Source organism: Zophobas morio, unplaced genomic scaffold (genome assembly GCF_036711695.1).
Source record: "Zophobas morio isolate AGI-343-1 ecotype UQ-CSIRO unplaced genomic scaffold, CSIRO_AGI_Zmor_V1 ptg000002l, whole genome shotgun sequence".
In the NCBI taxonomy this organism is placed as follows: Eukaryota; Metazoa; Arthropoda; class Insecta; order Coleoptera; family Tenebrionidae; genus Zophobas; species Zophobas morio.
The window spans coordinates 11,747,363-11,760,225 of record NW_026972107.1 but is presented as its reverse complement, the minus strand read 5'-3'; the positions used below and the strand labels follow the sequence as shown (position 1 = coordinate 11,760,225).

The window sequence follows — 12,863 nt, the reverse complement described above, 5'->3', positions numbered from 1 at the left end:
TTTATTCGTTTAAATACCTTTAATAAAGAGATTGCATCTTTGAATAAAATTATCGATTCTTCTTAATGAATTATGCACTAAAATAATCTATACACTTCACAGATGTAGGGCGGTATTGAAAACGGGGTTTATTTTTCCCTTCAAAGAATAACAAGGGTGACCTACAATCCTACAAATGAAGTAATGTCATGTGTAGAGAGATGCAAAAATAGTTCAAGGACGCGGGCACCCTAATGGTGTGTAATATCTCAAAACATTCACGTGTAGTTTACGAAATCTGCTGCAGAGGGCGCCGAGCTTATTCGTATATATGAATTATACTTTGTGTATGTGTTTCACGTAAGTTACAAAACCTGACATATTTTTCGTATCATAGGCAGCCCTAAGTTTGGCAACAACGCTTAAACTTATTTTCCTTGCTTTATCGAAATTTTTAATAATAATATTCCACAATAAGATAATTTTTTATCAGTATAACAAAAAAAAATGCTAAAAGTTGTAATACCAACTCTCGTCATATTTTGATGAAGATTTTGAATAGAATCGACTAATTTTTACTTGTGGAGGCTAAGCTCAAAGGAATTGGTATAAAATCTATTTGACAAATTTTATATTTTCTTGATGTTTCAAAATTCAATACAATACGAAGGGGTAGGTTCTCGTTTATCAGTCGGCAAGTTCACTGGATAAGTAAGTGATTTCCGAAACGTCTGAGCAGATTTCTATGAAACTTTAGGTTTACTTTAAGAATAGCATGTAGATTATAAAACTATAGCAATATAGATGTGTTTATCACCAAAAACAATTTCATAACCTGATCACAGAATTTTGCAAAGTAAATTCTGTTTTAATGTGCAAATAATATGCTTCCATACGCAAATGCCCAATGTAATTTTTTATATTACGCATACATAATTTTCTTAATAATTTGTTATTATTATTATTAAGACCCACCATTGACCCGGAAATGACCGGCATTCATGCAGGCAAGACTTCTATCATTACGGGTACTAAGACCAAATAATGATATGCATTGATTAGATTAACAGAACAACTTTCGAGATTCTAGAATTACAGCATACAAATTAGTCTGTTATTATTCTCTAATCTCACCCCATCCCCAAACTACCGACCATTTATCCGCGCATCACTTGGAAAGTGACCTACACTACTCTGACCTACTGGTGCTAATCTAATCTGACTGACATGATCAGACTGTTCAATAAACTTACTTATAAGACCCACCACTGACCCGGAAATGACCAGCATTCAGGCAAGACTTCTATCATTACGGGTACTAAGACCAATTATTATTATTAAACTACGGCCCCAACAGGCAAAAGCCCAATTACGGAGACCAAAAAAAAGAAGCAAAACAAAAACTGAGAATATGATATAGTTTGACAAATTAAGCCAAGCACAAACCAATAAAATTATTATAATATTTAATATAACTAACAGTTGAATTACTCAATTTGAACTACTATTATACCGAATATTTAACACTACAAAGATACTATTTAAACATATACCACTCAATTATTGGATAACTATAATGAATACAAGTCTTGATAGATATTCTCTCTAAAAGAATATTAAGGAAGACATAAATGACCAAACATAACAAATAATTATTACGGACTGTAGACAAAGGGATAGCACACCTAACATAAGATGGTAGAAGCAGTAGCAAAAATGCTAGCCAAACTGTCATAAAATAGGTCACATCCATAAGAGACACAATTGAAATTTTTACAACTCACAAACAGTGGACACTTCCTTCCAAGATTGGTCATACAGCGACGAGTTTTAAAAACCTCTTGATGCCGTGAATTAAATCGAGGAACCAAGAAACACAGTTGATGCATGAGTCCTATACAATCTATACGGTCATGAACAAGATTATAGACAAATTTAATAGAAGCAATATCTCTCCTCTGTTTCAAAGAACTTAGCTCAAAACGATTTAACAAACTTGACTCAACAACACCTCTCTCAGGATAAGTTCCAGTTTCAACAAAAAACAAAAACTTGAGAAATCTTCGCTGGACCTTCTCCAACGCCAGAGACTGGTAAATGTATATTGGATACCATGCCAAGGAGCAGTATTCCAGTTTAGATCTGACTAAACAAAAATATAGGAGTTTAAGCACTCTTTTGTACTAGCTTTTAGACTACCACAACCCTCGCAAATTGGTAATCAAATTTCATCTATTCATCCCACCAAACATTTGTCATTTTTTCCAAAGACAACTAACCACTCCAAAATAACACTGACACAAAAAATGACTTCAAAAGCATTACAGAGACACTGATTACAGTTTGAAAAAATCTTAAGCATCTGTTTTATAATTTAAAAATCTCGATAAACTTGTTGTTTATCAATGCATTTCAATTTTTTTAATTTGCTTACACAGGGTGAATGTTCTCCAAATTAAAATTTATAATTTTTCGAAGAAGCTGTATTTGTTCGACTGTACTTTAGAGGTTGGGGAAGCTCTGTTGAAATAATTTTCAACCAATTTTTTTTAACGTATATCTCCTGGAACTGTCATAAAGCAGACAAATAAAGAAGTCATGTTTATGTTAGATTATCATATATACTGGTAAATAGGCATTACAGTTTTTAATAATATTAACAAAATAACGGATTGATTAGGAAAAATATAGTCATTTATTTCTCTCTAAAAGTGTTGTAAATCAAGGTTTTTATTCGAAGGCAATCTTTGTTGATCAAAGTATCCTTGTGTCGAGCTAATAGTTCCTCACATTCGTGCTTCTTAAGTGCAATTTTATTTTTTATATGTTTGGAAAAATATTTTGCAACAATACTTTTTTCTGTATTGCTCCAGCGTACTCGACCAGTAATTTTTTCTTTCTTGGAAGAGCTGCACGGCTGGGCAGTTTCTAAAAATAGACTTAGAAATAACATTTGAAAAAAATATTAATAACAATAATTAAGTAATTTAAAGTAAAATTGAAAAAGCTGAAGAAACTAGTCATACAAACTACTAATTTTTTCAATAATTCAATACGTTTACCTTCATTTCTTAAAACATTCTCTTCAATATTGGGGAGATAGTCTTCTGTCTCATCACTATTTAATCTTTTACGCTTTAAATTTTGTTTGTTTCTAAAACTCGTATTTTCTGATGGCGAGTTTCCCTCTCCTAAATTATTGTTTATGATAGGTGGTAATGACGATGTACCTTCTTCTTCATTTTCGGATTCAGAACTATAATAGATTGTGTTCTCTAACTGGATATCGTTTAAGCTCTTTCCTTTAAATTCTTTCCCTCTACCTTTATTTAATAGTAACAATATTTTCGCCACTTTGGCAGTTTGATATATGTCTTGTGGCAGTCTAAAATTATAAATATGTTTATGAACAAAATATTAAAAAATCTGAAATACGGACGTACCTGTAAAACTCTTCGTGCGTTTTTTTGGTGTGCCCCATAAAGGTAGCAATTTGGTCCATTTCATTTTGCTCCAAAGTCATTAATTGGAGTGTTGTAGCTATGTGCTTCCTGAATTTAGTGGAAGTTAAAAGTGATGGATTTTGGGCACCACATTTTTTTGCCATCTTGCTGATTACATGCACACCAGACATCCACCTATTTTCCGAACCTGGATTTGCAAAAAGATAGGGGTTATTTGTGGGCACTATTGCAGAATCTTCCCGCAATTTTATTAAGCATGTTATATATTTTTGTATTCTTTGCGGAAAAAGAATTGGAATTGGTTTTGATCCCTTGCCCCCAGTTAAAACTCGTTTTAATTTTTTGCAAATTATTTGCTCCACAGGAGTTAAGGATTCTACAAAAGCTTCCTGGTTGTTGGTACTTGCTCTTGCATTGTTATATGTTTCAATTTTTAGATATTGCACGTCACCTATTCTTTTCCTATTAAACATTACCACTAAGGCTAAGACACATTCAGTCAGTGTTTTATAGTTTTGTTTCACATTTAAGTTGTCCTTAATATATTCATAAGCGTCTTCAGCATGTGCGCTCAGATAAGATTGGAATGCTTGTATGTCACTTGCTAGTGGTAGTTTTGCAGGTTTTTCCCACTGTTTTTCTTTAAGATCTTTCAGTGCTAGGCTGGACAGTTCATTGCACCAGTGTCCCTCAATTAATTTTTTTATTTCTTTTATGGCCGTTTTTGTTTCTTCTCTGTCTACCCAATTTATATCAGGCATTTTCTTTTTCTCTATCACTATTTTCAAGGCTATGTCGCATACAATTTTTAAGTTTGTGCCCATGTGTAAAGCGAGAGAAGGTACTTTAAACTTCTTTAAACTTTGATCGTATCCACTGATCAGTTTAGTAGCTGTAATTAGTGTTTCAAAATATTCCGGTCTTAAAAAATCAAATAATACCGAAATATTAGAGTTAATGGATTTTAAAGCCAATAATAGACGCCCCATTTCCCTTATTTTGTTTGATACTACGACAGACATCTGTTGCCGTTTATGCTTGTTTAAAAGCGTTTCTCCATACAAACAAATAAGAGAATCACTTTTGGCCACCAAGCTTATGCTATCAGGACGCATAATGTTAAAAACTTCTGTTTTAATGCGAGAATTTTTTAAAAATTCATTATTTTTTGATATCATTGAAGCCATGAGATTTTGAGATTTGGTAAGGCAGTGTTTGCCGGCTTTAGATATATCTGGAGGTTTGTTTTTGCAAATTTTTACATGTTTGTACAAATACTTTTTGGTATATTGCCCCAAGCAGTACGTACAAACAAAATATTCAGCTTCGGGATCCTGGGATGTACGGACCGGATTTGTCATACTTTTCTCTACTTTTAGGTGAAAATAGCCTTGTTTTCTTAGAGCCGAAATTAAAGCTAAGCGCTCTTTACTACCTGCTTTTTGTTTCTCGATTTGCTGTACGTATTTATTATCCTTGTGATGACGAACCAAATGTCTTGCAAAATGTGTAGTGACGTCTTGGTAACAAATCGGGCATATGGTTGGCCTGTCTCGCGCTGATTTTTTTTTTAAATATGATGCCTTATTATTAATCTACAAAAAAAAACTCTAACACATATAGTAAAACCTGAAAATTAGTTTTACAGTAATTCAGTCGTTGCTTGGCCATAATTATCGGATACCTAAAAAACAATTTTTAATATTCATTAAAGGTGCGTAAGTAGTGCTTTTTACGTACGACGTTTGTTATTGCTACAACATTTTCGATTTGTAAAAAGTCTTTCTGTTTTGAAAAAGATGCTTTTTCGCGATGTTCATCCTAAAAATTATTTGAGTTTTTACGTTTTTCTTTTTTTCTACCTGTTGCCTACCTCGACTAAAATAGAATTGACATTATCAACTACTAACACTTTATTCTCGTTTGCTTCGTCTATTTTACAGGGAACCTCCATATTTTGCAAATATGATAATACTTTAGAAGATGAAGATTCTTCTTCCACAGGTACTTCAACATTCTAAAACAATCATATTAAGTACATTTTTTTCAGCAGATATTACAAAAAAATAGCGATGTTTAAAATGAGTTTTCCAAAACATTCAACGTTGAATAAAAAATATTTAGGTATACCTAGTCCTGTTAAATTCTAGCCTTAAAATTATAGCATGATGAGTTTTTGAGTACCTAGTAATTAAGTAAAACTTTAATTAATTAAATAATATATATTTATAGTCTTGATGTTTTCTTCAAGAACGTCGGTAACATTCATGCAAGCATAACGATTACTACTGCATTTTTGAAAAAGTCGACATTCTTTGCAAATAAAACTTAGTTGCTTATTAAACGCTATCGAAGCTATCGAAGCCATGACTTTTTAAATTTTTATGAACCAAGTATAAGGATGTCCATCTATCTGCATTTTTTACGCAAAACTTGCAAATATTAACAATAAAAAAATACAATGATTATTAAGCAGTTGTAACACTTTTGAAATTTAAGATCACTTAACTAAACCCAAAGTTAGAAATATAAAAAAATACCCTATTTTCAAGAAAAATAGCAAAAAAATTGAAAATTAGATGAAACATAACTTAATTGTATCTCACTTTTTACCACACCTCTACTGTTATTATGCAATAGCCTGTTAACCCTCAATCTATGAAAAACATTTTAGGATCAATTTACCTTCCCCGTACTCAGAAATACAACAGTGCAAACTTCTAGACAATAATTTAAAAAAAATTACCAAGTTGCTCATTTGTTGTCAAATGAATGAATTTGACATTTTTCTTAATAATTTCTTAATAATCTATAACGACTTTGGGTCGAGAAAAAAAAGTTATCACTGGCCAATGACGTAAGTTAGCATGTGTCTGAAGTTCGCTATTAATGTTTTATTTTAAATATTGATAAGGTGTACCTGAATTTATGGGCTAAAATTTAAATCTCCTGAAATTTAGCTGATAATTTTTTTCTCGCAATTTTAAAGCCAATTGTTTCCTACATTCACATGAACTAATTGTGCAATTACTTACTTGAATAACAGGAATTATTGGGGACAAATCATACTGTGAAGAGAAAGACGAATTTGTGGGTGGAATGTATTCTGATCCTGAATCGTTATAAATTTCAGATTCAGAATCGATGTTAGCACACTGAACATCGGAATCTCCAGAAACAAATGCTGGAAATTAACATATAGGAAGTTAATTAGGTAAAAATGATAGCGACGTATCTCTTTGTCCTCACCAAAAATGCGATGACGTCATATTAAAATTTCGATAAATAAATATTATTTAAAAGTAATACCTATGGTATGTATCTTTACTTTTAAAGTAACGGACATTTTTAATTTTCACATAGGTAGTACAAAATTGATATTGTAATTTAATAAGTTAGTTAAGCCGATTGTACTAAAAAATTTGTGTGCAATTAATTACCGTATTTTGACTTAATGAAACGCCACCTCAAGACCTCAAGTAAACTTTTCTCCACTAATTATTATAAATTACATGACAAAAACCATTACTTAATTTTTAACAGCATTTTTTTATCATAGAACTAAAGCATAAATAATTTATTTTAGGTAATTAATTATTATTTTAATTGCACAACTCTAGTTTGGCGCCAATATTTCTTTGGTGAGGTTATAATGCTTCAATACATTGAGGACAGGTAATAATCACGTAACAAACTGTCGTGATATATTAACTATTTATACTGAAAACTATTATACTTACCAATTTTACTTTTTCTAGCCAGTTCCACTAAAAACTTAGCACGCCGCATATTAAAGATTACTTTTACCACCCAGTCAAAGCAAAAGTGATGTCATTTACGTGCAAGCAATTTTTAAGCTGACAACACTGGACGGGCTTCATATATGCGATATACCATAAACATTTTATACAAAGGGGCTTATAAAATCCGCAGTATATACTGGGCTCCGTTAGGTGCGTGGTATACATCTATTCTGCATAAAATATATTTCAAAAAAGGCTACCCCTCTGGGTGTGCGCCAAGAGTTATTATCGTTTACAATAACATTATGTGTTTATTATTATTTAGTGGTTAATTTTAAGACCGGGCTTCTGAGTGCCTGCATTATGTACTGGGCTTCGTTTCTTCCGTCTAGTACGTATATATATATATATAATAATTAATAACCATCGGCTGCACGTAGCAATACACGGATGAGACGTAGATTATTTTATAATAGCTGCAACAGCAAAAACCTGTCCGTGTTCATGGAACCGCGTCCAAAAGAAGAGAATTATTTGCGTAAAGAATTACCATTATTTTTAAATTTTCATGAGTGAAAGTAGTTTTTTAGGAGTCAATACATCTTTAAATAACGAAAACGATCTCTCCACGTCTACGCTACTTACGGGAGGATGATCGAAGTATTCCATAAATTGTTCATGTTGTGTATCGACATCCTGTGATGCAATTTTTTGTAAAATGTGTAAATCGGGGTTTGCGCCAAATTAACCAAAAATAATGTATAACTAAAGCGTAAAGACTGCCAAACCCTCACGTATTGGTGAATCAAACCCTTCAACTGCGATGCCTGCTATCCCAATCACCAATATTAAAATGACCGAACATGCACCGACGGGCGAAGCGAAGCAATAACAACGGACGCTGCTGACGGAAAGTGGTGGGAGGCGCCTGGCCTAAAACTGCATCTCCTTAGTCATGTGACAGATCAATTGAAATTGATTTTTTCTACCGCCCACGTTTTTTGGTTTTCTAATAGAGCTATTAACGCACGCAAATGACGTCACAGCACTTCGTTAATAGCGGAAAGGCGTTCTTTAATAGATCAGGTGTAATTTAGATCGGTAAGATTGGTAGCCATGACGAGAAATGTCAGGTGAATGTCAGTGGCAAATGTAAACTTAAAATTTCCCATATTTCCGGACGCGTAACTTCTTCGCAAGACGTTTTAACCAATTTTAAATTACAAAAACTCGAATTGATTGGAATTACAGATGTTGTTGTGAAAATTCGAACCTCAAATATTTCGTGGCTAGTGTCAGACCAACCCATCACCAACCACGACAAAAGTCCCCAGATTAAAAAAAATGCAAATTTCAATTAAATTTTGGGAAAAAACGTGTACGGTAGAAAAAATAGTATAAATAACTCGTTCATAAGGCCATTGAGGCACTCATCCTTTATATAACTCGCGGCTTCGCCGCTCGTTCTATAAACTTGGATTCGTGCCTCAATATTTGTCTTATGAAACTCGTTCTTTAATATACTATTAAGATAGACAATGAAATAAAGACACCTCCATATATCATAAATCGACCAAAAAATTGTAATATAATGTAGTGGTAGTTTTAGACATAGAGGATGTTAGTAATGACCAAAGGATTCCATTTTGTTGCAACACAGCGCACTTGATAATTGAACCAAGCAATGCTAGTCTACTTCCTGGATAAGAACCCCGCCGGATACTGCCTTAGCCACTTAGTTTTAGGTAAAACCTATAGCAAAATGCGGAATCTATGGTGTTCCCATACCCACATGTTAGGATAAATAAAGTAGGAGAGATTTTCAGTTCATCCAAAACGACTAGAAAAACCAAGATTTTCGTGTATAGAAAAATGTATGATTATTATTTAGACAAAACTCTCCTTGCCTTAAAAGTACAATCGAATAAATACAGCTTCTGTAAAAAAAATGGTCTAAAGAGTTTAGACAGTACTTCCCTCGCTGTCGGAAACGTGACGACTGCATGCCTATTATGTTTTTCTTCGTATTACATTTTTGTAGCGGGGCATTTTAAAATAAATTGAGTATTAATTTTTTTCAAATTTATCATTATTTGGCATTGACATCTTTTTCATTTTTTTTTGTAATTGCTATGATTGCTTATTAAAAACGAAGTCGTCTCTGGGGTGTATAATATCTCGCCTATGCAAACAGATAAAAGCAACACCTTGTATAGTTCTTGTAATTTAAGACAAATAGTCGTAACACTTATCAACCTGTAGACGTGACAGTGAAACACAAACTAAACTAAAACATGTTTTCCACGAATTGAAATAACTGGATGACAATGCCGACAGACCAGATTTTTTTTATTGCTCTGACTTCCGTTTATTAAATAAAACACTACTTATTCGGTTTTCGGATGCTGTAATTCACATTTGGTTAATTATAGCTTGTCTAGATCTAGGGGATCATCCCCCAGCCTCCCACTACCTACGGCCTTGTCTAGGGGTTATGAAATGTCGAGAAAATTTGAAATAAATAAATTGCCCAATGTACTCCATTACTGTACGTTCTTCGGTTATCCTCGATAAGAAAAACAACTTGAAAGTGTTTATGTTTATGCATCGGAAAAATGTCACGTAGAAATTAGTTTGATTTGAATGAGTTCTCCGGCGTTCTGAAGAGAATGAGAGGAAAATCAGGAGGTTTCCTAGGACAGATAATGAACGGAAATGGGGAGTTGCTTACGGAACCAGCTGATATTCCTGATAGGTGGGGAGAATACTTCTCAGAACTTTTAGAAGCACATGAATCAGAAGAAACACCAAATGATCATCGAAACAACTACACAACAATCAGAGACGAAGACATTTCGATACAAGATGTAACTGCAGCCATTAGAAAACTGAAAAACGGGAAAGCAGCAGGCATTGATGAGATTAAAGCGGAATGGCTGAAGTATATGGGACCATCAGCGATCAAATACTTTTGAAATATAATGAATGAGGCTTGGAAACAAAAACGAATACCTGAAGACAGGTCAACTGCAGTGATCACCCCTATATTTAAGAAAGGAGACAGAAAGAGCTGTTCGAACTATAGGGGAATTTCGATACTAAGCGGACCAGGGAAAGTATATGAGAGTTTACTAGAAGAGAAACTAAGAAACTCGATAGAAAATAGTCTGCACGATGCGCAGAGTGGATTCCGACCCGGACATAGTGTACAGGACCATATCTTCACCATTAAGCTGAAGTATATGGGACTATCAGCGATTAAATACTTTTGTAATATAATGAATGAGGCTTGGAAACAAAAACGAATACCTGAAGACTGGTCAACTGCAGTGATCACCCCTATATTTAAGAAAGGAGACAGAAAGAGGTGTTCGAACTATAGAGGAATTTCGATACTAAGCGTACCAGGGAAAGTATATGAGATTTTACTAGAAAAGAAACTAAGAGACTCGATAGAAAATAGTCTGCACGATGCGCAGAGTGGATTCCGAGCATTAAGAATATCTGAAGTCGAACCCGGACTAATTGAAGCAATCAAATCCACTTACAAATCAAGCTGGAACATAGTGAGAGCACTTAATTGTGAATCCCCAAGATTTGGAACAACCCAGGGACTAAGACAAGGGGGGGTGCTGAGTCCACTATTGTTCTTGATATTCATGAATGGCATCATAAATAAATGTAGTGCACAATCCCAAAGAACAGAAGCTGGTTACCATCGATTAAGAAGCATTAAAGTGAGTGAATGTATATTTGCAGATGACATTGCACTAATAGCGAGCTCCGAGCAAGCACTTCAAACCAATCTAAACATTTGGGCCAGAGAACTATCGGTTAACGGAATGACAATCAATCTTGACAAAACAAAAGCCCTAGTCATATCCAATTCTCCTAAAGAAATTAACATACTTCTGAATGGAAATAAAGTGGAGCAAGTAAAAGAATATGAGTATTTATGAGTCAAGATAGATGAAGAAGGAAAACTACAAAAAGAACTAGACAGTAGAATTGCGAAAACAACAAAACTATACCATTCCTTGAAAAAAGGTTTTATTAATAAGAAAGAAGTCAGTAAGAAGACAAAAATAACTATTTACAAGACGGTATACCTCCCTACACTCCTGTACGGATGTGAGACACGGACCCCTACTGAAAAACAAAGACATAAAATACAGACAGTTGAGATGAAGTATCTACGCAGAGTACACGGAGTAACAATAATGGACAAAATCAAGAATGAGACAATTAGGAATAATCTCAATGTAGAGAGCGCCAACAGTGTAATTGAAAGATCACAACTAAGATGGTTTGGACACTTAAACAGGATGAACCAAGATAGACAAGTCAAGAAAATTTGGGAAGCTAGAGAATATGGTAAAGTAAGAAAAGGAAGGCCACGTAAACGTTGGAATGACGTGATTTCTGAAGCACTACAACGAAGAGGAATTACCTGGCCTGAAGCGAAACAAACGGCACTCAATAGAAAACAGTGGAGAGAACTCATCAGGAAGTAATGGACATCTATCCCTCAACACCTAACGGTAGAAGAGGAACCGGTTATATATATATATATATATATATCTTCACCATTAAATTGCCGAAAAGTTCCTGAACCACATAGAGAGCTGTACATATGTTTTATAGATATGGAAAAGGCCTTCGATAAAGTCCCCAGGAAATGTATTTGGGAAACATTAAGAATATCTGAAGTTGAACCCGGACTAATTGAAGCAATCAAATCCACTTACAAATCAACCCAGGGAGTGAGACAAGGGGGGGGGGGGGTGCTGAGTCCACTAATGATCTTGATATTCATGAATGGCATCATTAATAAATGTAGTGCACAATCCCAAAGAACAGAAGCTGGCTACCATCGATTAAGAAGCATTAAAGTGAGTGAATGCATATTTGCAGATGACATTGCACTAATAGCGAGCTCCGAGCAAGCACTTCAAACCAATCTAAACATTTGGGCCAGAGAACTATCGGTTAACGGAATGACAATCAATCTTGACAAAACAAAAGCCCTAGTCATATCCAATTCTCCTAAAGAAATTAACTTACCTCTGAATGGAAATAAAGTGGAACAAGTAAAAGAATTTGAGTATTTAGGAGTCAAGATAGATGAAGATGGAAAACTACAAAAAGAACTAGACAGTAGAATTGCGAAAACAACAAAACTATAGCATTCCTTGAAAAAAGGTTTTAATAATAAGAAAGAAGGCAGTAAGAAGACAAAAATAACTATTTACAAGACGGTATACCTCCCTACACTCCTGTACGGATGTGAGACATGGACCCTTACTGAAAGACAAAAACATAAAATACAGACAGTTGAGATGAAGTATCTACGCAGAATAGAAGGAGTAACAATAATGGACAAAATCAAGAATGAGACAATTAGGAATAATGTCAATGTAGAGAGCGCTAACAGTGTAATTGAAAGATCAAAACTAAGATGGTTTAAACACTTAAACAGATTGAACCAAGATAGACAAGTCAAGAAAATTTGGGAAGCTAGAGAATATGGTAAAGTAAGAAAAGGAAGGCCACGTAAACGTTGAAATGACGTGATTACTGAAGCACTATAACGAAGACAAATTACCTGGCCTGAAGCGAAACAAACGGTACTCAATAGAAAACAGTGGAGAGAACTCATCAGGAAGTAATGGACATC

General features: G+C 34.1%; 1 protein-coding gene across 1 annotated transcript; it reads left to right on the top strand.

The window, feature by feature from the left end:
* The first annotated feature begins 11,832 nt into the window (after positions 1 to 11,832).
* Positions 11,833 to 12,372, top strand: LOC135124678 (uncharacterized). Its single transcript, XM_064049932.1, has one exon. The coding sequence runs from the start codon at positions 11,833 to 11,835 to the stop codon at positions 12,370 to 12,372; it is 540 nt and encodes a 179-aa protein (XP_063906002.1).
* Positions 12,373 to 12,863: the final 491 nt, after the last annotated feature.

What these genes read in the sequence shown, in the direction of transcription:
- LOC135124678 (XM_064049932.1), top strand. Translation starts at nt 11,833, where the DNA reads ATGGAAAAGGCCTTCGATAAAGTCCCCAGGAAATGTATTTGGGAAACA.